The 25,524-nt window shown below is 38.8% G+C and overlaps 1 protein-coding gene across 6 annotated transcripts in view; it reads left to right on the top strand.

The window, feature by feature from the left end:
• Window positions 1-25,524, top strand: part of LOC140480614 (DNA-binding protein SATB1-like) — a 129,462-nt gene that overhangs the window by 69,352 nt on the left and 34,586 nt on the right. For all 6 annotated transcript variants that reach the window (XM_072575723.1, XM_072575728.1, XM_072575724.1 and 3 more), the window contains one exon: window positions 1,125-1,280. In XM_072575723.1, coding sequence (XP_072431824.1) covers window positions 1,125-1,280 — 156 coding nt within the window. The remainder of the gene's footprint in view (window positions 1-1,124; window positions 1,281-25,524) is intronic.

The following is a 25,524-nucleotide window of genomic DNA, read 5'->3' as shown; positions in this document are numbered from 1 at the left end:
GAGAGCTGATGGCTCTGGAGTTGATCTCATTCCCATTCATTAAGCAGCGAAAAATAAAACCTGTGTTCCTGTTGCTGAATACTCTCCATTAATCCCTGTTCAAGGTACATGGATATCAATGGGACAGGATCTACCTGGTCAAGTTACCTGCTAGTTCCCACTTTCAAGACTTATAAATAAATATGGCCATACACAAGTTTTCAAAGAATGGCAGCACGCAGAAAGCCCTGGCCAGGCCTCATCAGGTTCAGAGGAAGAAAACGGCAACAAAATTGCCAGTGTGGCAAAAAGTAAAAGTGTTGGTGACTGTTCAAGTAACACCTTGTGAACTTTAATTTAATAGATACCCGTAATCCATATCAAACTGATTATTTATTCAGGTGCCTATGGATTTGTTTCATGTGAGATTTAATGGAAGAGGAGGGGAAATATTTTTGATATTCTTATAATATGTTCTTGATTTTTGGATCAGTGATCAGGAACCTTCTTATGTTTATTAAGAAATCTTGCTTTGTTTTAAACTGTTCTCTGCTGTATTGTTTTCTGTAGTAGCTCCTGTTCAATGTTATAAAGAAGATTTTGATCCTTTACTTGGTCTTAATCTTGTAATCATTCATTAGAAGAGATGCCTTGCCCTAGTTTTAGCTTTCAAAGAATTACCTGATAATTTCAGTGGCAGTCGTGTCAATGTTTAAGCAGCAAAATGTCAAGAGAACTTCAGTAAACAAATGCATTTCAGTAAGGCAACATATGAATGCAAAGTATCCTTTTAATCTGTGAGAGTAAACAGGTTTCATTGCACAGTATACCAATAATTAATCGGTAATCAGTGAATTACAGAAAGCATATGCAAATCATAATTTGAGAAGTGATGTCTCATTCTGAAAGTACTTAAATGTATTTAGGAATTGTCCTCTCCCACAGACTTTAGGAAGAAAAGTACTGGTAATGCTGAGTTCCAGATAACCACCATAATTCACTCAAGCTTGTGCTTTTTGTAAGTTATGTGTATTTTGTATTAGTGGAAGAATCCCATTAACACATTATCAGCAGGGAGATATCCCCTTTCTGTTTAAAATTCTTTCTTATAGTATATTATTAACTGAGATTAAACCTTTATCTAGGTCAAAACGTCCTCCATTACAACTGAATGGAATGGTAAATCGGAAGGCTGTGCACTTAATATTAATGCTTCCATTTACGATGAGATTCAGCAGGAAATGAAGAGGGCCAAAGTGTCCCAAGCATTATTTGCTAAGGTTGCAGCAACAAAGAGCCAGGTAAGAAATAGGTGCAGTCTGCTTGTACTGCAAAGATTATTTCTGATATGCACAGACTAATTGACCATCGTACAGAACCTTCGCTGTTTAGTCATTTATATTATAAGAAAGGTCTTTTGGCACATAATGCTCATAGGTGAAAGTAATTGTGAATGGAATATATTTGCCTCATTTGTTAGTTATTCGTCAAAAGCAAATTTAATGTAGTTTATGTTTTATATTGTTACATTTATTTTTACTGCTTTGATTATAGAAATGACAATTTGCAATGTAACCATAAACAGTTTTAATAGATTTGTTTGATATTCATCAGTCCACTATTTTAGTAGAGGAGAACTAGAGATTATTTTTGCAAGTGGAAAGATGGGTTAATACGGCTCAGGGACTTGGTCATGATTTGCTAATGGCTTTTTAATTGTTAATATCAGTGAGAAAAATAGGATTGTGCTCATGCTTCTCTTTAGTTAGAATACTTTCACCTGACCAGTAATCTAGGTGGGTGTCAAAACTTACTGAGGGTATCCAGTTTTTTTGAGGGAAACCACTCTTAGGAGTCAGAACTGAAAGTTTCTGGTAAAGTGTCAAGAGTTCAAGTGAAGTAGCTCTTGCATGTTAGTTCTTTATTTTATGTTCCACATGTGGACCTGCAATGCAGGAAATTGTTAGTTTGGCTCAGTTGGTGGCACTCGTCTCTGAGTTTGGACTTGGGAATGTCTTTTAAACTGATACCTTTACACAATTCTGAGCGAGTATTGGACTGGTGTCTTTTAGAGGACATGTTTATTCTAAGGCCTTCTGTCTATTCAGATAGATGCAAATGTTGGAAGGAGAGTACAAAGTTGTCCTAGGTATCTTTCTTTCTTTAGTTAGCCCCACTAAAGACAGGTTAATCAGTCAGTCGTTTATTTTTATGATATCCTCAAACAAATTGACCATCATGCAGAACATATACTGTGTAGTCACTTCTATTATGAAAAGAAAGGTTGTTTCAGAGCAGAAAATGCTTAGTTTGGATATTATAAAGAGTAATTGCGAGCCAAGTAGTTTTGCTACATTTGTGGCTGCCAGTCGTTCATCAAAAAGCAAATTTAGTGTAGTTTTCTATTTTTTTTAGAAGGGTTACTTTTATTTTTATCATTTGATTATAAAAATGACCATTTTCAATGTTACATCATATAGATTTTAGTGGTTTTGTCTGACAGTCTTCTGCCTGCTGGTTTAGTGCAGGAGAGCATATCTGTTTGAATGATTGCAGTGTCTTTCAAATCTGCTTTTGATATTTCCTGCATCAATAAGAATGATGATGACTGACAGTAATTAAAAGTAACTTATGTGGATGTAAAGTGCTTTGGAACATCTTAAGCATACAATAAGGTGCTATGTAAATGCAAACTTAATTTACTTTTCATGATCAATAAGAAATATAACAGTCATACTTTGTTGGTATTGTTATTATTAATTTGCTTTAACATATTCAGCATATTATTGTTTGTTTCTGATACATAACTGAAAGCACACAACATTTGCTCCTTCTTCATTTATTGATCTTATATTTATTTGTTCTACAGTATGCATGATAGGGCAATGACCAAGCAGCGATACTTATTAATTGAAGGTAATGAATATGTTGCGAACAGGTTTTAAGCATTACAGCAAAGAATATTATCAACAGTCCCAGCTAAAATGGTAGAACCATTTGCAGATTGGGAAAGTGAATGCTGAGGAGGTCTTGTCAAGGCTCTTGCCCACAATCACAGTTTTAAATCCCACCTCCAGGGTTCCCAAACAACTAGTCAGGGTGTTTGGAATGACATGTTCATTCTGTGATCAGATGGATTTCCTGGCATGGGTTATAAATGCTGACCTGCTCTTGGATGTTTGGGACTGAAGCAGCTTCAAAATTGTAGAGACCATCTGAGCATTCTGTCTTCCGCATCTCTCACTCTACAGCATATTGTTGTTTGGAGATTCGAGATGCTGCAGGGAGTTGATCTATCCAAAGGACAGGAAGAAGGCGCCAGCCTCAGACTCTCAAAACAAGCAGGCATTGTGAAGGGTGAATGTCACCAGCAAAAATGTGGTCCCTCTAACCTGGTGACACTGTGCCAACAGGACTCAGGAACTTAGGGCAGAATGACAGATAATTTCCAAAATACATTAAGAACCCTGCAGTTTGACATTGCCACCCTTCCTCAGGACAATGCAGCACATATATCATTACCTCTCTTTACAGACAACTTCTCACATCCCAGCTGAGCAGTAAACACTTTCACTATATATTGCCCTTTTACCTTCTTGTACCCATTCCTCACAGCCACTCTGTAAAAATGGTGTCCTTCCTTCTTCTCCAAATAAGCTCAAACCCTCCACTTTCTCACCTTTTAAGAAAAGACATAACTTGGTGAGAGGCAGAAATCTTGATTTTTTTTGGGGAGGGTGTAGAGGCTCAGTTCTCTCATGGCAAGCACATTAATTAAAGACTACTTGCCCCTGGGATAAGAAGGTCTAATTCCAAGAGACTGCACATGTTTGCAATAATCTGTCTTGAGAGTCTGAAGCACTGGTTCATATTCAGTCATGTTGAGGAAACTGATTCTCTGCTTATTTACGCTGCGTTGAGAGGTCTCAACTCCCCCCAGGTAAAGCTTGATGTCCATGATCTTTGCCCTGTCTTGTTTAATGTGGCAGAGGAGTAAGCAACTCCAGGTGTTGACCCTGCTCATGTTGTTGACAGTGACTTTGCCCCTTTTGCACCTCATCAGAGGTGACAGAGATACAACAGATAGGCAGCAGGCCTTGAAGGAGACTGAAAGCAGGGCAGTGCAATCAAAGGTTAGAGAAGTTCGAGACAAGGAGTTGGCAATCCCAGATGATAATATTGTTTGAGAGAAAGGTACTTTAAACAGCAGTCTTTCTAATGGCCATCGTGGGAACTGTTCATTGTAAATGATCAATTTGCTACTTCATCAGAAGGAGTTTTTTCCCATTGACCACTCTGATGAGTTTCTGACAGACCACGACACCAGTACTCTGTATGTAAAATCCCCAAAACTAAAGGTTGAAGTAATTCTTCTTTCTTTGTAAGTAGCTTAATTATTTACCTGAGAGATCCAAATGAGTTCCATGCTTGCTTCAGTACCAGCCCAGTGAGGCCCAGAAGAAGGCAGGATGAAGTTGGGTTCCTGATAATTTCAGAAACAAAAACAAAAGTTGCTGGAAAAGCTCAGCAGCATCTGTCAGCATCTGTCCTATCATCCTGGGTGGATTCAAAGCACAAGGGATGAAACTTGAGTTGGAATTCACGTGGGGTGAGTCGAACTGGCAGCAGTCACTGAGGAATGTGATGTGGCTGTGGAAGTGAGTTCCAGCAAATACCTGATCAAATACCAGAAGCGACAGTGAAATTAATGTTGGTGGACAAGAAAAAGGATTTGATTGGAAATCCCATCAGAGAGAGGAGAGAGGACCTGCTGAGCTTTTCCAGCAACTTCTGTTTTCGTTTCTGATTTTCAGCATCCGCACTTCTTTCAGTCCTGGTAATTTCAGGCCATTTAACTTCCCACCTTCACCTGAACCTATCTGCACTTGGCTGTAAAAAACAAAATTCGCAGTGTTTGGTGATTGAATTTTTTCTTATGGTGACCATTTTCAGATGCAAAAGAATGAAACCTAAGAATGCAAGCTGCTAGAGTATTCCTTCAGTTCAAGTCCATGTCAGACAATAACTATAAAAGTCATGCAGGCTATAGCATAAGGTTATTTTATAGTCAGAATGCACCTACAGTAAACTGAAAAAAAACACAAAGGAATAAGTCAAAAGAATGATCTTCATAAAAATATATTTTGTTTGTTATTTGTCTAACAATTAAATAATGTCAATAAACACAGGAATGTTAACCATCAAGGTACAGGCATAACAGAAACACATGGCTATAATGGTGTTTGCGTGTGAACAATAATATAAAGTGAGCTGGATTTGAAAGTTGTCCATTGTGTAAGTATTGTTACTCAATACCAATGATTGTACACATTGTGGATGTTAGGCCTCAGTAACTCTTGAATGAAAAGAGAGTTTTGGAAAATGCCTCCAACGACACTATTCATTCTCTTCAAGAAAGCCCATATGAATAGTATTTTGATAGAATCTGCGGAAGGGATGGGTGATACCATAGCTTGAAATCCGACATGAACTGCTACTTTATATTATTCTGGCAATTTGCAGTATATTGACTGCACTATTTATCACCAGTGAATGTAAACATAGTTATAGCACTCATGGGGTATATAGCACATAGTCAGTGATATAGCAAAGTACACAGCAGAGAAGTAAAATTAAGAGCAAGGATACTGCTTCGTAAAGGATTTGACAACATCAGGCATTACCTGTAACTGTTTATATAGAAATGCAGATATATTTCTTTGGAGACATATCTGTTCAGAAAGGGAGCCATGATATAAATGAATTATATTTCATGGGGAAGGAGGGTATGTGTGTCACTTGCTGAATGAATATACAGTCTGCCACAAAACACACCCAGAGTTAGAACTCCAGTATCAAAGGGAGGTTTCTACGTATTGAAGATTTATGTGTGGTTTACTTCCTTCCATTAGAGTGCTGTGGTAAAGCCTTATCGCCTGTCTTTTGTCCACTTTAATGGAACATGTCTTTCAAATGTCTGCCATGGAACATTTGATAAATTCAGTGCCACCTGTCAGATCTTGCCTTGAATTGCCAATAATGTGGACATGATGGGAACATATATCTTTTGCAGGACAACAGATCATGAAGGGTTTCAGAGTTCACCGAGAAGTCAAAATAATCTGCTTGCAGCGATCTAGTGCTTCATCAGTCTTAGCTTTTGGCAAAAGCCTGAAGCAAAAATGAAAACATGCCCTCTTAATGCAGTCAGGAATTTTGAAGTTCAAACAGAAACCCCCTGCCAATACAGTGACTCCCATTACTGGCATACTCCTCGTCCCAATGAAAATTTAGCATTCATGCTTGAGATGCACTTCTATCAATGGAAATTTCGGAGCAATCTTCCCTCAATAGCTGTTTTCTCTGGAAAATCATTTAAAAGTGGCAAACCAATGTCTTGGTTTTGGCACTGAAGGTTAAGGGGACAATTGGGCATTTATAACATGATCAATAAATTCAAGGCTGTGTGCATTGTAAGATTGGAAAGTATATTTAGCACTGAGAAGCTAGTTTAGTCCATTTTTATGGTATGCTTATAACCAAGTATTGTGGTTTCAGAGTTGTAGAATTAGAAAAACAGTGCCTTATTCAACCTTAGAAGCGGTGAAAATATTTATGGTGATAACTCAACAGGAAGAGAGACAAATTATGTTTTCCATAACCATGTGAAACTATATTAAATAAGCTGAGCATTGATTGGTTTTTGGTTTATAATGGATTGTGCTTATTCAGAGAATATGAATATCAAGTATGGTACAAGCATGTGTTTAAAGGTATACTAATTATAAAACATGGAAATTTCATAAAGTGTTGAATCTCAATATTTTCTATATATTGGCAACTAATAGTTCTTTTAATGGATGTTAATCATAAAATATTGAAACATCCTTGAATTAACCAGTATAATCTTCTCATTTTGTATCAAATTATTGTTCCCTTTGAAGATTGATATTCTTGTGAGGCTGTCCTGATGAGCACAAGCTGAAGAACTTCAACAGGATGTCTTTTTTTTTCCAAAACTCAAGTTGTGTGCTACCAAACATCTATTTGTGTTTGCTTTTGTTCAAAGTATTTCAAATTCTGGGGATCTAAGATAACAACAAAAATGCTGGAGAAACTCAGCAGATTGGGCAGTATCTGTGGACAGAGACAGAAAAATAGGATGAAAAAGAAGAAAAATTATTGGAACTGAAATGTTAACTCGGATTTTCTCTCCAGGTGGTGCCAGACCTGCCAGGTTTCCTGAGCATGTTCTGCAGCTGTTTTTTCACCTATCTCTTTCTTTGCTCATGCCTTCTTGTGACAGGGTAGACAGGAAGGGGAGTCTCAATTTCTCGCAATATGCAGCGAAACCCAAAAATTTTTCCAACGTGTTTTGGAATTTATTGAAACATCAACCTTTTCTCTCCACTGAGAATTGTTTTAGCAGTTTAAGGAGTCTAAAATATTATTGAATTAGGACTTGCTGCCCTGTAGCCTCATTGCAATGTGTTACTAGTGCAATATGCAGCTTTTTAATCAAGGAACAAGATTATGCAGGCGTACCACCTAATTTCAATACACTATTCTTCTATTCTACCTCATCACTCAAACAAATGATTGGTACATTCAAAGCTGTTAGCTGCTCGTTATCAATAACTGGTGCATTCTCTATGGCAGTACCTCTGCCAAACGGAATCCACTTGTCAATCAACTAGCACTCCCTTTTCAAACTGGATAAGTGCTGTTTTCCCTTTACTTTGGAATTAATTGTGAGATGTCATATTGCGCGCAAGACAGAAAACTTCACCAAAAAGTATTTTTTCTTTTCTAGAATACTCATTCTGTGCCACCAAATGACTATTTGTGCGACTGAGTGTTAGTACCAGTTAAGGAGAGGAATGGCCCAATTGGTGTTATCTCTAGTGTATTAATCCAGAAATTCAGCTAATGTTCTGGGACCTGGGTTCAAACCCCATCACAGCAGATAGTGGAATTTCAACTCATCACATAAATCTGTAATTAAAAATCTACTGATGGCCATGACACCATTGTCGATTGTCAGAAAAACCCATCTAGCTCACTATAGAGTAGATTTGCTTCGATATGGAAACAAGCCATTCGGCCTAACAAGTCCACACCAACCCTCCGAAGATCATCCTATCCACACCCATCCCTCTACCCTATCCTTGTAACACTACATTTCCCATGGCTAATGCACCTAACCCATACATCCCTGAACACTGGGTAATTTAGTATGGCCAATCTATCAAACCTTCTCATCTTTGGACTGTGGGAGGAAACCAGTGCACCCGAAGGAAACCCACGCAGACACGGGTAAAATGTGCAAACTCCAAACAGACAGTCGCCTGAGGCTGGGATCGAAACTGGGTCCTTGGCACTGTGAGGCAGCAGTGCTAACCACTAATGTCCTTCAGGGCAGGAAATCTTCCATCCTCACCTGGTCTGGCCTACATGGGACTCCCGATCCCATCTGCCCTCTGAAATAGCTTAGCAAGCCATTCATTGTACCAATCGCTATGAAGTCTCAACAAAGAAATGAAACTGGAGGGACCACCTGGCATCTACTTTGGCACCAGAAAAGACAATGGCAGAAACAGCCCTGTCGATCCTGCAAAGTCCTCCTCACTAACATCTGGGGGCTAGTGCCAAATTTGGGAGAGCTGTCTCATACGTCAAGCAACAGTAAGATAGTTTTACAGCAAATTCAGCCCAAACTCTGGGTCAGATATGTAGATGATATCTTTGTAATCATTAAAAACACAGAAATAGAGAACACACACCGCCACACTCACAGGAATCCGATTCACTAGAGAGGAAGAAAAGGACAACCAACTCCCATTCCTAGATGTGATGGTACAGAGAACACCGAACGGAGAATTCACCACAAAGGTATACAGGAAGGCCACACACACAGACCAAGTCCTAAACTACAAAAGCAACCACCCCAACACACACAAAAGGAGTTGCATCAAGACACTGTTCAAAAGGGCCACAATACACTGCAGTACACCAGAACTGCAAAAAGAGGAAGAAGAACACCTCTACAATGTATTCGCCAAAAACGGATACCCCCACAATTTCATCAACAGATGCCTAAGGGAAAGACAATGGAATGAGGACATGCCACAACCCAAAGGACTAGCCACACTACCATTCATCAAAAACATTTCTGAACTGACAGCCAGACTACTGCGACCACTAGGACTCATAACAGCACACAAACCAACAGCCACTCTCAGACAACAACTCACCAGGACGAAGGCCCCGATACCCAGCATGAGCAAAACCAATGCAGTGTACAAAATCCCATGCAAGGACTGCACAAAACACTACATAGGACAAACAGGAAGACCGCTAACGATCCACATCCATGAACACCAACTAGCCACGAAACGACATGACCAGCTATCCCTAGTAGCCACACACTCAGATGACAAACAACATGAGTTTGACTGGGACAACACTACTATTATAGGACAAGCCAAACAGAGAACAGCCAGGGATTCCTAGAGGCATGGCACTCATCCACAGATTCAATCAATAAGCACATCGACCTGGACCCAATATACCGGCCACTACAGCGGACAGCTGGAACTGACAACCGGAAGCGGCAGATTCAAACCACTACAAATGCCGGAGGAAACATCACAGAAGCGCTTCACAGGAGACTCCCAAGCGCTTCACAGGAGACAGGATGTCACCTAGACAGGGGACGAAACGTCTGCAACACAAATTTCCAGCTCGGCGAACAGAACCACAATAATGAGCACCCGAGCTACAAATCTTCTCCCAAACTTTAAATATGTATACAGCGGCTACAGGAGCAGTTAAGAGGCTTTGAATACTGTGGTGAGAAACTCACCTCTTGACTCTCCAAAGTCTGTCTGCCATCTACAAGGCACAAGTCAGGAGTGTGGTGAAATACTCCCCACTTGCCTGAATGGATGCAGCTCCAGCAACATTCCAGAAGCTTGACACCATCCAGGGCACAGCATGATTGGCACTACATCCTCAAACATTGACGCTTGGTAACAGCAGTGGGTACTGTCTGCAAGATGCACCACAGCAATTTACCAAAGATTCATGGATTACATCTTCCAAACCCATGACCGCTTCCGTCTAGAAGGACAAGGACAGCAGATACCTGCAAGGTGCCCTCCAAGCCACTTGCCACTTTGACTTAAAAATGCATCACTGTTTCTTCAGTGTTGTGGGTCAAAATCCTGGAATTCTGTCTTTAAAGGCATTGTGGGTCAACCACAGCAGGTGGACTGTAACAGTTCAAGAAGGCAGCTCACCACCACCTTCTCCAGGGCAAGTAGGGATTGGCAATAAATGTTGGCCAGCCAGTGACACCCATGTCCCACAAGTGAATAAAAAATGTCCACATGGAAAGAATTCAGGGTAGATGAGCTAGATTTTGAGTAATATTTTAAGATACTACTTAAGAGAGTAGAGTACAAAGAGTGGCAGAGAATAAACAGAGTGAATTTGAAAGCTTAGAGCTTTGTCAGCTGAAGGCGTGGCTGCCACTGGTGGAGCAATTTAAATCCAGGACACTGAAGGTGCTACAATTGGAGGATCATAGGTACCTTAGAAAGTTGTAGAGTTGGAGGAGATTATTGAGATAATGAGGTGTCAGACCATGGAGAAACTTGGGAAAAGATGTGAGTTTTAAAATTGAGGCATTGCTTAACAGTGAATCAGTCTTGATCAGCAAGCACAGAGGTGATGGCTACTGGGTTTGGATAATGTCAGATTTACTGAGGGCAGAACATGTAACCTTGGCATGGAATGTTGGCTAAGTCAGTCATTTCCTCTGCTCTGAGAAATGCACAAGTACTGTGCTCATGCTGCTGTTCCATGGCAAAGCTTAATTCGGTACAAGGTGCTCAACAGTTTTTTTTTGTTATTCCCCTGGGCAGCACACTACACACTGATACCAACTATTGGTAAATGGAAGTTGGGGAAAAAAAAAGGATTACTGTCATTAGATAGTTACGGAGACACCATCACAATAATAGAACATGGAAGCCATCCAGTAACACGTGTCAGTGGTCAGTCATGTTGGCTCTGCTTCACTGGAATTTTTAAAGTATGTTTGCAAAGAACTGTTGGAGAGATCAAGGAATGGTATAATTTCAAATGTGGGACTCTGAAGTGATGTATCCAGGGTTTCCTGTCATTGATGGTAGTGTTTGCCGTAAGTACTGAGCAGAATAGCCCAACACAGAATTAGAATGCTAAGCAGATGTTACTGAGTAGAAAACTAAAACCTAAAAGTATGTAAATAAAGGTAAAACAAGATATTTGAATCATTGGAATAAGGAAATGTATGTGGCATGGTCAACAATCAGATATACTTACTGAAGATTTCAGTTACTTCTGAGAACCTTGTCAACATTAACTTTCAGTGAAGGTGATTGGCGAACCAGTTGTGTGAAATGTTCAGTCGTGTGGTGTGGAAATAAAGATTAGATTTTTCAAAAGCCATTAAAAAAACACTTAACTATCTTAAATGTTATTGCCTATCGAAAATCTGTTGCTATGTGGTCTGACATTTAACTTGTAGGAAAAAATTTATTATAACTTCATAAATTGAATTCTACAATGAAAAACTGAAATTACTCAGCAAAAATGTACAATGAATGCAGAGGAAATCTGGATTCTCTAAACTCCTGGCTTCTCATAACTCAAATTTCTAATGGTGTGGGTGGCACAGTTTTGCCTTTTATAAACCACATATTACTAACACCCACAGTTTTTTTTTCTAGGAATAAAACTGATATTGCTGTTTTTACAGGGAGGGAGGGACTTAATAAATATTAGTAACAGAAACATCCAAATAGGAGGTAACAAGAAGACAATGGCTGCCATTCATCTATTAACACCCCAATGTAAAAGTTGTGGGTTTATTTTGCATAATTGGTGTTAGCTGAAAGTAATCAAAACTTGGTAACTGTTTGCCAATAGACCACAATCCTGATCTCCAGAGCAGTGCAGCACGAGTCCTGGTCCTGAGAGAACTTTTCCGTCAAAATCAATTGACATAGTCTGGAAAAGTTTAATCAATTCTCTACTGAGCCAGCAGTGAAGAAATTCAGATTAACTTTAACTATATTGCATCAAGTGGGGTAAAGAATTTGTCATGATGGTCTCTGGTTTTGGAAATGGACCACCCTGTTTCAGTAACTGAAATCTTGCCCTTTCCTTTGGAGAGATTACTGGTTGAACTATCTCATCCAGGCTGAAATGGTGGCTGTTTCAACAGACAAAAAGTGGGGAACTAGTCTGAGCAATTAACAAAACAAATAAAATTGTTGGAAATTGTTTTTGCGTTTTGTAGTTTTCAAAATATAAATTTAATTGTGTTGTAACAATCTGTGCTTCTGGCAAAATAAGTTAGCTTTTTAGGCAGTATTTTGCTGTATAATAAGGTGTCTAATCCTTATTACTGGTTTGTTGATGCAAAAACTCCTTTAAATTGACCATTTCAACACATGGTTTCCCTTGAAACTAGCTGTGATAATTAGCATGGGTCTAATGAGACAGAATGTCACTGATCCTGTGCTGAACTGTTGTGTATCAACGCCACAGACAGGAACTGTCAAGCCTGCCATCTGTGACAAGTCCTGTGCAGGCCTGGCATGTTAAAATTATAGGCTTGAGCATGCTCACTAGAGTGTGATGAACCAATGGCTTATCTTCATCTTTGCAAAAGCTGTGTTGCATATTTTTTTCCTCTGGCAGACCACACAGGGGCTTGTTCTGAAGAACATTTTCACTAATCTGATCAGTCAGCCAAATACTTCGGGAAAACTGCTTTAATGATCCACTAATTACCACAAGTCAATATGAACTATATTATTAGTCTGAGGGAAAATATTCCATTAGGTCTCCCCCTTGGGAGTTCCTCTGCTTTGTGATGTCACAGAGTCATAGCCCCTTCTTGTAATTAATTTTATTTACACACGCAGACTCAGAAGGTCACACCTGCACAACCCAAGTCAACCAGGGAGCTGGTGGCACTCGGGTTTAATCAGATCTGTCATAATTACCATTATGCATGTTTCTGACACATACTGTGAAATATTTCAATTTAACTGCCGCTAACAGAAGAACCAGATGTACTGTGAGTACAGCAGCACTGGAAATATTATTCCTAAAGATAAGCTTTCCCTTTCCTCTGTAGTTAATGTGCCACAGTAGCTGAAATATCCAGTAAATTATGATCTCGAAAGCAGAGTAGGGTTGATAACAGCCGATTAGACAGTTTAACCACAAACAGCTTGTTCATTTTTCAGAAATGCAAACCACATGTTCCAAATAATTGTATTTCCTGTATTTTTATAAGTTTTATTACTTTTGCTTTCTATGCTACTGTTTTCCTTCCTCCTTTTTTTATGTTACATTTATCTTTTAAAATTCTTGGATAGAATAAATACTGATGACTTTAGTTAACCCTTTGAGTTTGTGAAGTATACTTTCAGCACCCTTTCTATTGGGTAAATTTGATTATTCATAGAATATGACTAATGGAGAATTGTCTTTGTTCTCTACTCTGATGACTTGCCACCAAAGATTTTACACTGGAATTTTGTAAATTTGCACATGCATAAACACTATAGTTCTTTCAAAAATTGCAGTGCAACTTGTGAACTGTCAACGACATCGTAAGTGCTTGTCAGAAAATTTGTTTTCTTTTGTTCTCTGAATTTTATTTGTTCTCTAATTTGGAAAATTAGTCAAATGGTACTTTTTTCCTTATTTCTCCAAAATTGGTTTCTGCTAAGTCCAATTAGATACTGACTATCGGATTTAATGGGGTAATTCCCAGTCTGGCAGTAATTTTAACACTAGCTTATCAGAGCCTAGACATTAAGTTGGATTCAAACAGTATTTATTGTGGTTCACAATTTCCTATAATAAAATTTCACACAATTGAAGTAAATGCTACTAATTAGCCTACTATTGGGAGGATAGGAAAGCTGAAGTGAATTTATAGACACGATAAATTCCAAATTGTTTGTTCTATATACTCGATTGGAATTATATAAAGCAGGTCTAATCTCCCCAACCTGAGGAAGGCTACAAACATTGTAGTTATCACATTGGAGCAAAGAAAGGCTGAACAGATAGGAGGTCACTATTTCGAAGGGAAATAGTTTAAATATGATATCTAGGTTTGTCAGAAGATATAGTGCAGATGTAGGCTGTCAGAAATTTGTGGTCTAATATTGAAAACCAATTTAACTACTTTACCATGGCAATGAAAGTGAAACAACAATCTTGTCACATAAGTCACCAGTAAGTTATTTTGTACAGGTTACTGTATCCACCCATGTTTAGTTAGAGTCGAGAGTGTAGAACTGGAAACGCACAGCAGGTCAGGCAGCATCTGAGGAGCAGGAGAATCGGACATTTTGGCTGTGCTTTTTCAGCATCACACTCTTGACTCTGAGCTCCAGCATCTGCAGCCCTCACTTTCTCCATATTTAGTTAGAGACTATCAAATATTGGGATCTGTACCCCTTTCCGTTGCATGCAGGGAAATAGAGAAAGAGCAACAATTTTACTTGATTGCTCACTTTCCCAGGCTGTTCAGTGTTATCAGCTATGTGCAGGTGGATATAAGAATGCTCTCAGTCAATCCTATGGCCTACAGCATCAGAGATTTTCCTTGATCTTGGAGAATTAGAGCAGTTTAAAATAAGAAGTACTGGCTAGACATGCTTAATTGGGGATTTCAAAGTGAGTCAAAATGTGAACATTCTTCCTGATGCAACCTGCTGCATCTTGGAGAGATTCATTGAGATATCAGCATGAAATTGTTCTTATTTTGGAGAATGCAGGAATTCGACAGTCTTCTTTCAGAAGAGTATGAGCTTGGATAATCATTCCAATATGATTGTTACTCATTTTATTAAGAGAGCCTTTTCCCCTGCAGTGGAGCATTCCAATAATCCTTCCTCCATAAATAGACCAATCTTCACTCACCAGTTGTTGGTCACAAAATAATTTTACAAAAATATAAAGAATGTGAGAAATACGATTGTTTTCAGTCTAATTCTCCCTCCATGGTAGGGCACTTATTTCTTTACCATTTTACTTTTTAGTAAATTGCTTTGGTGCATTTTTTACATGAAGGCACTGCTGAAATGCAAGCTATTAACAACTTTAGGTCCCATTTGACTTGAAAGGTAACTCCCCCTGAATGACGCATACTGCTGTTAATATGCAAACTGTCCCAAAAGCTATAGGAAGGAATTACCAAAAGTTGCTTGCCAGATTTGCTGCACTACTGTTGGCTTTGCAAAAACACTATGATCACCTTTAATCACTTTGTGATTTCATGAATTTTTTGAATTTGCACATTAATCACACATTAGTTGCACGTTAAACCCACCACAGAAAGCTAAGTCTGGTAACTTTATTTTTTCTGACTTTTTTTTCTTTCTTAATCCAATCTTACATTCTGTCTCTTCATTTGTCTTTGAGTACCTCATTGCATATTGAGTTCAACCATTCTAATTCCCCCTCCTTCTCAGCCCTAGCTCTGTTTATTTGTCAGTGCATTAATTTCATTGGTGAAAGAAATGCACTGCTTTTCGCTGTGTTTACCAAGGTCCCAGCTGTTAGGTTGCCCTCACTGCACCATTATCAGCTCACACTCTCAGGAAGTTTGTGAGATAACACTTTTAAAACATAAATGTACATGAACAGATCTAATTAAAAGAGGAGGTAAAATGTCCTGCTTTATCCACTGCAATGCATTTGCACCACAAATTTAACATTTGTGTGATGTCGTTTTGGTTTCTTGGCAACACCCGAATTTATGTAATACAAGGCGGATGTCAACACCCGAATTTCACTTCTTTCAGTATTCAGTCAAGCCCTGAATCTTGAAGAAGACTGTATTTGTGCTATACCTGCAATGATGAATTCTGAAACTACTTTGCACTGGCCTGGCTGTCGAGCTGTGAATACTTGAAATTAGGTAACGTCAGAGCTCAAAGCTTCCTGAGAACAGTAATAAAGAAAATGTTATGCTAAGATGCTTAGAGTCATTTCAGACTGGAGACCCTTGGATGGATTGGGAACAAAGGTGTCCTAGGGCTAGGTGTCTGGCAGCTAATTTGAAAACACTGATAAACAATTTCAAAATCAGGTATATTTTTGAAGAAAATTAGCAAAAGGAATCTTAACCATTCTAAGTGCTAAAGAAACTCATAGTTGTCCTCAATTATGCAAGGTACATCTGTAATGATAGAAATCCCAAGTCTAAACTGTGTGGGCTTTGTGGGGAATGCATCTGAGTCGTAACTTTCTTTTCTTGTGTATCTGAAGGTGTATTACATGAAAGAGAAACCTCGCCCCCAGACAAGTGAGCCACACTAAAGTGAATGTGCCCACACATGCTCAGAGATACTGAAAGTCAAAATAAGGTTCTAATGCATTACTACATTAGTTGTTTTATGAAGGATAGGTTTATAATTGACTTTGAATTTATTAAAATCTTAAATATATTTATTGCAAATGCAGCTTATTGCATACTTGCTTTCAAATTGTAAAAACCTGTGTTAGTTCATTTAAAATTAATGGATACCGCTATAGTTTAAAAACAAAACTGAAAGATTCTACGATAATATACTATCACTAAATTACTTTGAATTTTAAATTCAGATGTTACTTTGTGGTGATATTTCTCAATCCGTTTGCCAAGAAAAGGACAACTAAGTATTGTCGAAGCTCTTTTTCTGTCTTTGTATGAGATTCACATATAATTCTTATTCGAAATTTCAACACTTAATGTGGCTTTTTTCATTTAATCCTTTCAAAGAATGTCATTTTGTTTGACACAATATAACCTACAACTGTGATTATTTTACACCCAATATAAAACATTTGTGGGTGTTTTATTTCATTATATTAATGCATAATTACAACATTCTGTATGAATTGAAATAAAATAAAATAATTAAATTATTTAAATTAATATATATGCATAAATTGGCAAGAAAATCAAGTGGTAGGATTTTTAAAATCAATATACATGGATAAATTGGCAAGAACATCAAATGATAGGACTTTACAGTTTCTGCCAGCAGTGGGAACAGAGCTTGGAAAAATGAAAATTTCAGTACTGTCATAGCGTCACTTTCACATTTCTGTTCCAGATTGGCAAGACTCACCAGAGTGGGGTGACCCCAGAGAACCCTTCAGCTGGTTACTGGTCTGTCTTGTGAATATTGGGGACTGAGACTGATTCCTCCAGAGGGTGAGGGTCAGGAAGGGAAATCACATCCAGCATGTACAGAGTAACTCAGCAGTTTCTGTTTGAGTGCAGGCTTGAAAAATTCCCGAAGTAGGTGGGAATTGCTCAATGCTTTACAGTATGAATTGAATGTACAATATTTAACCTTTATATCATTATTGGGTTGAGGGAGATGAAGCGAAAAGGGATAATGCACAAGCCCGCAAGCATTGTTAGATGGTGGCTGTCCAGTGGGAAGACTGCCAATTAGAGGGCAAAGTATTGCTTTGATCCCAATCAGGATTCATGCAGCAGTGGGGACTTTCCGTAAATGGGAAGCTGATCATGGCTATACGTTTGAAGGTCCCCTACTCTCTCAATGTTTATTACTTTGCTGATAGTCAGTTCCATTAAGAAATGAGTTAGAAGAAAAATATTCAGGCACTGCCTCCTTCACCCACAGAATCTGCTGATGTAAGCTACCATGCTCTTATCTACAGGTTTGCCCTTCCACCTTTCTGCTGCCTCATTATACCTGAGGGAAAGTGTTCCCAATCTTTTTCATGTGTGATGCCCAAAAAATGCAGTGGATGGCAAAACAGTTGCAGTTGAGTGTGTTTTTAGTGAACTCAGTAGTTATAGTCTGAGACTGGTGGTTGAGGGGTGGAGTGCACGGCGACCTGACTGAGTCATGGCCATCAAATCCAGTCCACTGAGTCAAAATCCATATTACCAGCTTCACAATATGTTTTGCTAACCATCCAAAGCTGGTTATGAAAAGGAAAGGGATCTTACTATTTTTTTGTTAAAAATTATGTTAATATCTGAAAACGTCTTTAAAAAAACCTTTGAAAGTAAATTTCACCTTGCTTACATTTTTTGGACAGTTTAATAAATTCAACAAGCTAGTTGATGCTTTTGTAGTGTAGTGAAACATTTTCTCCTTATTCCATCCACCGTTTGATCCACAGATTAAATGCAATGGGAGTTTACTGTCGATTATCCCAGCCATATAGCTCAACAACAATTTCAGGGCATCTTATCTGCACCTGTAATATTCCTGTATTTTAAAACGGCCATTTTTTTTCTTTTGATGCAATCTTTACACTGCACTACATGCATTAGTGCTTTGATCTGTCCTTTTTTTTACTGTGCTGGTACCTAAAGATGTTGTTCCTAAACAGTGTCAGTTTAAAAAAAACGGTGATCACCGTATTGCTAGTTAAGATAGTCTTAAGGATAATTCAGTACTAGTCAAGGGCATACTTGTTCCTAACAAACCCTTTTACCTTCTGGAGAAAATTAATGCTCTTCACCCTCTATTCTAATACTGTGAGCTAAGTTAACTGTGAGATTTGCCCTGAATCGCAGGGTGAATTTTCCTAGTGACCTGAACAATATAAACAGTGTTTGGAAAACATGATGAGATTGGAAAAATATGATTAACACCATTGAGAAACAAAGTCTGATCTTACTCCCAGCATTTGAAAGATGAGATGAAAATCATGTTATTGATTGACAAGAGGCCGAACTGCATGCATTTACAACTCATTACCTAATCTCACCTCATTTATGTGTAATTTCCTCTGCTCCTATGCAGCAAAGAGAAACATTGATAATTTCTGACCTGGAAATCTGAGTGGGTACCTGACAGCTCCAGCTTACCACTCATTCCTCTGGGCTTTCACCTTGGACAGCAATTCTTAATAAATCATGTTCCTTTCCTTTGGCAGTGACCAGTGACATCTCTGATCCTTTTTGCTATCAAACCCACACCAACTTCGCTGCATTGTCGTGGCATATTTTGGACTAATCTGGAATACAGTTCTCCACTTTAATGTTACTCTTTGGAGCACACCTTTTGTTGCAATACTACTGCTAGGCCACTTTGTGCGCAAGAAAAAGTTCCCATCTCATGTATTGGAACAAGGTGAATCTCAGGGTCTTTCACTTCTGTTCTTAGCACTTTGTGCCTACTTGGATGCGCAGAGTATATCTAGCTTCCCTTACATTGTATTTCCTTTTTATGCTTTGGTACCTCAGTAGATGCTGCCTATGTAACTTCAGAAAGACATTCAACAAGGTTCCACATGGTAGACTGGTTAGCAAGGTTAGATCTCATGGGATCCGGGGGTGCTAGCTAATTGGATACAAAATTGGTTTGAAGGTAGGAGACCCTCTGGATGCCTGTGACCCAGTGGTGTGCCATAAGGTTTGGTGCTCAGTCCACTGCTTTTCATCATTTATATAAATGATTTGGATGTCAATAAAGGAGAAATGGTTAGTAAGTTTGCAGGTGACACCAAAATTCACAGTATAGTGGACAGTGAAGAAGGTTATCTCAGAGTATGACAGCACCTTGATCAGATGAGCCAATAGACTGAGGAGTGGCAGATGGAGTTTACTTTAGATAAATATGAGGTGTTGCATTTTGGTATGGTAAATCAGGACAGGACATTTGCACTTAATGGTGGGGCCCTGGGGAGTGTTGCTGAACAAAGGGACCTCGGGGTGCAGGTTCATAGTTCCTTGAAAGTGGAGTTGCAGCTAGATAGAATAGTGAAGAAGGTGTTGTTGAACATGAGTTATTGCAGGAGAGGTCTCATTGATGGTCACCACCACCCTAGCTTCAACTTGGGCACAGTGCAGCATTCTGGTTGGCATGGCTAAAATGTAGGGCTGGGGCTTGGGGTAGTGTAGAGAGATGATGTTGCAAATGAAAGAGTTGGATGGGAACATTTGGAAGGCCAAAACTAATGGGATCAATAAGGAGTGCAAAAAAGTAAGGAACATGAAGATTTGGGGGAATGGGGTGCCAGGTTACCAGGCTGAGCCTATGACTGTTTCTGAAGAACAGCTGGTGTTGTGTTTCATCTTCATCTGAATTGCAAATGCACAATGGGAATGGAAGATGACTGCTACAACACTTGCAGTGGGTGGAGTAATAGTTTGTTTTGTGTCTGAGTATGCAGGCTTATGAATGAGCAATGTGAGGCCCTTCAAGAGCAAATGTATCAATCTGGCAGTTCACAGTACACGTTGAATGCATCTGTAGTAACCTGCATAGGATATGCATGAAGTGTCTCACTATATGGGATACAAATCCAGATCACAAGAAACATTGACTATTACCGTGGTCACTGTGAAGTAGAAATAATCACTGACAACCTTAAAAGTATCACTAGTGGGCCACAATTTGCCAAAACAATTCAAGGTCTCATAGCCTTCACGAGGTCACAGAACTGAACTCTTCTCATCTTGAACTGTATGTATTTGACGACATGTTCTCATATGCATTGCTGACTTTCTTTAGTGATATGGGAATGGGGAGGGTCAAGATTTCAGTTGTCCTATGGCACTTACCATGTCCTACAATATTTGTAGTGCAAGACTTTGCTGTGCATATATCGCACTAAAACCCACTATGATGAAGATCCATCCTTGTCGACGTCTCCGTGTGCACCTGCCTGGAGGACAATGCCAAACTGTCATTTGCATATGATGCGAATGCTCCCTGCTTATGTTACAAAGTACCTGTTCTATTTCTGATATTCTCCACACAGGTGCATTGGAGCCATATCCAATGCTCCAATAGCCATAGCATGGCTCATTTTCATTGTGGTAGCAGTGCAATAAAGACTCAGGACAAACGTGCCAGCAAATCCAGGACCAAGTGGATATGAAGAGATTGCAGCTGAAGATTCAAATGTGCAGAGAAGTTCTGGTGAAACAGATGCACCAGCAAGCCCAGAAACAGCAATAATATCCAGTGGCCAAACAATTTCTGCATTGAATAAATGATTGGAGGACCCATCAGGATATGGGGAAGGTACAGAAAGCCTGGAGTCATTCGTCCTTGGCATCATTTCCTTCAGATGAATGCAATCCATTGCAGAGTGAGGATGCCTCGGGACACTGTCACAGAACTATGTCATCTGCTGGACCATGACTTGTGGCTTGAAGGATTGGATGGCTATCCTGTCAAAGTGACAGCTACATTAATTTTATTATGTAACTAGTAGCTATCAGTTCTCCAATGGAGGCCTGTAAGGGATCTCTCAGTCCTCAAGCCACAAGTTTATCAAGGCTTTTAGCAATGCTATTTTTTCCAGATCACACCACTTTGTTTTGTTTCCCCACAATGATGTAGACTGAACTGTAGGCTTTGTTAACATGAGTGATTCCCTCAGTTGCATGGCATGGCACATATCACATTGAGAGTACAGTGTCATATTGCAGCTGACTTCTTCAACTGAGAAGTGTTTCATTCCGTCAGTATACAAGTCATCTGTGATCAGTGATGTCACATTTGAGACATCTATAGCAGGTACCTTAGAAGCTGCTCCAATGCATGGATCCTTGAGAACTTTCATTTTCTTGTTTCATTACAAGGGTTTGATACCTTACTGGGAGTCAATGGCAACTCTCTGCGACCATGACTGACAAGTTCATTATGCAACCCCCTGAGGTTGAGCATAAGTACAGTGCAGTTCATGCTTGCACCAGGGCTATCATGGAGCAGAGAAAAGCCTGAAGAGGAATTTCTGATGCTTGGATAAGTCTGTGGAGACTTTACAGTGGCGTTCAGACAGTGTATACTCCATACTTAATGGCTGTGTTCTGCACAACCTGAGCAGGCATAATGGGGATGTAATGAAGGCTGAGGAGCTGGGAAGGCTACAGCAGTCCTCCAACGAGGAAGAAGAGGACATTGTTCAGGAGGGACATCACCTTCTGCACGACAGAGCAGTGCAATATTGGGCAATCTGTGCCGGACTGGAAGCAATTGATACTAGGTTCCAATAAATGTGAGCTTGGTGTAGTAGATTGTTCATTGATTGTAAATATGTTGTTGATCAAAAGGCAAGTGGCCCCGTTCCCAATAACAAATACAGTTATTTTCTTGTTTATTTTCTTTGCTTTTGCATGTTAATGTTTTCAACTGTTTGAAGGCTTTCCAATATGTATTGCTCCCACATTGAAATACTGACAAGATGTAATGTTACACTGGGCCTTAGGGAAAGTGTAGCACTCCCTTGGACAGGGTTCTAAGATGGTATGATGTTGAGGACGGGTAGGTGATGCAGTATGATTCTTGTCGCTGCAGTTACAATGACAATCAGTCAGATAGGTGCTGATATAAAATAGCAATACATTTACGAATGTGAGCTCCTGTTTGTAGCAAAGTGTTGCCTCTACCACATATGTGTCCTCAGAAGGTATTCTGTTTTTTCCATCCCATTAAATGCACTGTGAAAAGCTAGCTGTGCTTGGCAGTGATTAACTTGATACATAGATGGCTTTTAACTGTGGCCAGTACAGCCAAATTCCTGGATAGTTCTAGCCGTGGCAAATATTCCCACCGTGGTGTGCGCCCAATGGCATGAACGTGATGCCACAGAAGGATGGTGTACACATATTGGGGTGAGCACCAGAGAATTGAATCAAATAACTCACTAGAGCTCACAGAGCGAAGCCCTTCATGCAACTCCTCCAAAGTTGACACTTAGCCAGTTTTTGGTATAATTTCTCTTGCGGTCTTTACAGCACTGGGATCATGGCCCTGCCTTATTGTTACTTCTGTGAGAACTAACTCCACTCACTGGTGTCATGTCTAAGATTCCACTTTACTGCTGTCTGAAACCACAGCACACACACTAACAGTCAAGGGAAGGAACTGCTCCCCTCTTTGCCTTGCATCCCATTAAATCAATACATTCAATTTTTCTTTATTTCAGGAATCATGATGACTGATTTGGTAGCTTTCTCAAAGCAAGAAAATTTAAATTATCTGACATGACTGTAAGTACATGCAAAGGAGATCATTGGGTAAAAATTGTCACTTGAGACAAAGGCACCATGTTTTTACTCAACTGCATTATGGAGACTGACAAACTGGCAAAAGCATACAGAATATGAGGTGGGCAGAGTCTTACCTGGAACTAGATTCAGAGTTGGCCTATCCTTAGGCTCTATTAACACTAACCAAGTGAAAAGTAGATCAGAAGCTCTCAGTGGACTCTGTAAATTGAGGCAAAGATTTTCAATCCAATGCTGGGATAGATTATGTAACTGGTATATAAATATTGGGATGGCAAATCATCATAGGATATTACATAAGCTTTGCAAATGTTTTGTCACATATCTGAGGAGTTGCTTTATACCCTGTCAGGAGCCATGGCTCTCTTTGGAACCATACCGCATAAAAGAAGACAAAGACAATTTATGCATATTTCATTAACATCCAGTTCAATTTTTAAAAGCCTTTATAAGCTAAGTTTCTTTATTGCTACAGCCTGTCGGCATTTTTGCACCTGTGTGTTCTACACCTGACCAGGGAATTCTTGATGATGACACCTCTGTGCCTAGACTAGAAAATATTCTATTTCCTATTGCTAATAGCTCACAGCTTCATGAGTATGAAAGTTGCCTTTTTCTATTCCTAAACAGCAATTCTTATCCCTAACGGATTTAAGAAACAGAAGATCTTGTTGGTGCCTTCTCTCAAATAACCTGGATGAAATTCAGAGTTAACTTTGCAGCTTGGAAAGGATTAAACAATTTAAGCATACTGTTAAAAAAATCAATCGTCCTCAATTTCACTATTTTCAGTAGTGCTGCAATAAATCACATACTGTGAAGTAAGGGGAGCAAAGCCAGTTGAATCCAAATGTAGATTTGGATTCATTCTGGAAGGGTGCAAGGTGTATCTAAGACATAACTTGTTTTCAAATTTTTATAACAATCCAGTTGACAGGCACATAACTTCAGATTTTGGCCATGATAGCACATATGTGAAAAGGCTGGTGGTTGTCACCTAAATCTGAACAAATCAGATTTATGTAAATTCTGCTTCACATGTGAACAGATCAAAGTCGATCTAGTTCAGAACATTATAAATTTATTTCAGCTTGCCCATTTCGTGATGATCTGCTAGTCCTGTGTTTGTCTCATTTTTTAAATCATGTAATTTTGTCCTGTGAAAATTGGGTTCCATTTCCAAAATGCTGGGAGTTTTCTATTTTTAAAAATACATAATTTTGTATATTGCTTCTTTATCAATGCCACATGACAGCAAGCACAAGAAGGAAATATTCAGTGACATGAATAGTCATGTCTTTTCAGGTCCTGCTGTATTCCCCAAGGTGCATGTTAAAATTACACAAGAGAAATACAGGTCTCTATAAATATTATTTCATTGAAGTGCTAGCTTTCAGGATATAAAAAATTAACTGAGGCCCAGTGGAGCTTATAAATCAACTCTTAATCAAACATTTGTAGGTGGCTCATATGATTTTGGCTCATATGTAATGTGATCGACATTTTAGAATTCTGTGGAAACATTCAGAATCACAATACTTTTCTCTAACTACAGTAAATTGCCCTCAACATTAAAGACATGAAAATCTAGGATTTGATAATCCAGTAAGAATTCAAAGCCTGAAAGATTGTGATATCTGAAAATTTTAAAATCATAGTTTGTAGAGCATACCTTTGGGACATGTTAATTTTATGTATAGCTCCATTGTAATAAATGTTCTGTTTCTAAAGGCAACTTATTAATTTTAACAGATAGATAGTTATTACGAAATTTTTAGGAACTGTGCTTGAAAAATTATATCTGTGATGTCATGAAATATTGCTTTTAGCTTTCTAAAATCTGGATTGCATTTTTATTTTAAAATACAGATGTTTGAGTTATTAGATTTGAACCTCCTCACATTCCCCTGAAAAAAAATTAAGCTTTTTTTTAGTTTGATGCATATTCATCTAATTTTAAATCTACTGTAACATTACCTTGATAATATTGGTTTAAAAATGATAGAATTATTGTCAGCTAATTAACTATCTCTCTGCAGGTGCACGCATTTTCCTGTGCAATTAAAGTTCTAGCTTTTAAAAAATACACTTAAGCCAGACACTGAGGCTGATGCACTTAGTTTTATAATGCTCCTCATTAAAAACAGGAGTAGGTATTTATCTCAAGCCCACTGTAGACAGGTCCCAGTTCCTTAAGCATAAAATAATAAGAAAACTGGTGTTTTTTTAATCTCACACCATTTGTATTCTAACCATCCCCTGGAATTACTTATTTATCACACCTAACTTTAGAATCCATTAAGATATTGACCAAACTTCAAATCTGAAGTTATTTACCTTCAACACCTGGGTCCCTTGCAGAAGGGATCTATTTATTTGTCTTTTTGTAGGCCATTATGATTTACATATACAGCATTTCATTTGTGCATAATTTTGCCCTATTTATCTTCCCCGTTTTTTTTTATTTG

Source organism: Chiloscyllium punctatum, chromosome 8, assembly GCF_047496795.1.
Source record: "Chiloscyllium punctatum isolate Juve2018m chromosome 8, sChiPun1.3, whole genome shotgun sequence".
NCBI classification, from domain to species: Eukaryota; Metazoa; Chordata; class Chondrichthyes; order Orectolobiformes; family Hemiscylliidae; genus Chiloscyllium; species Chiloscyllium punctatum.
Note: the sequence above shows the minus strand (reverse complement) of the source record. Positions and strands in the feature narration are given on the sequence as shown.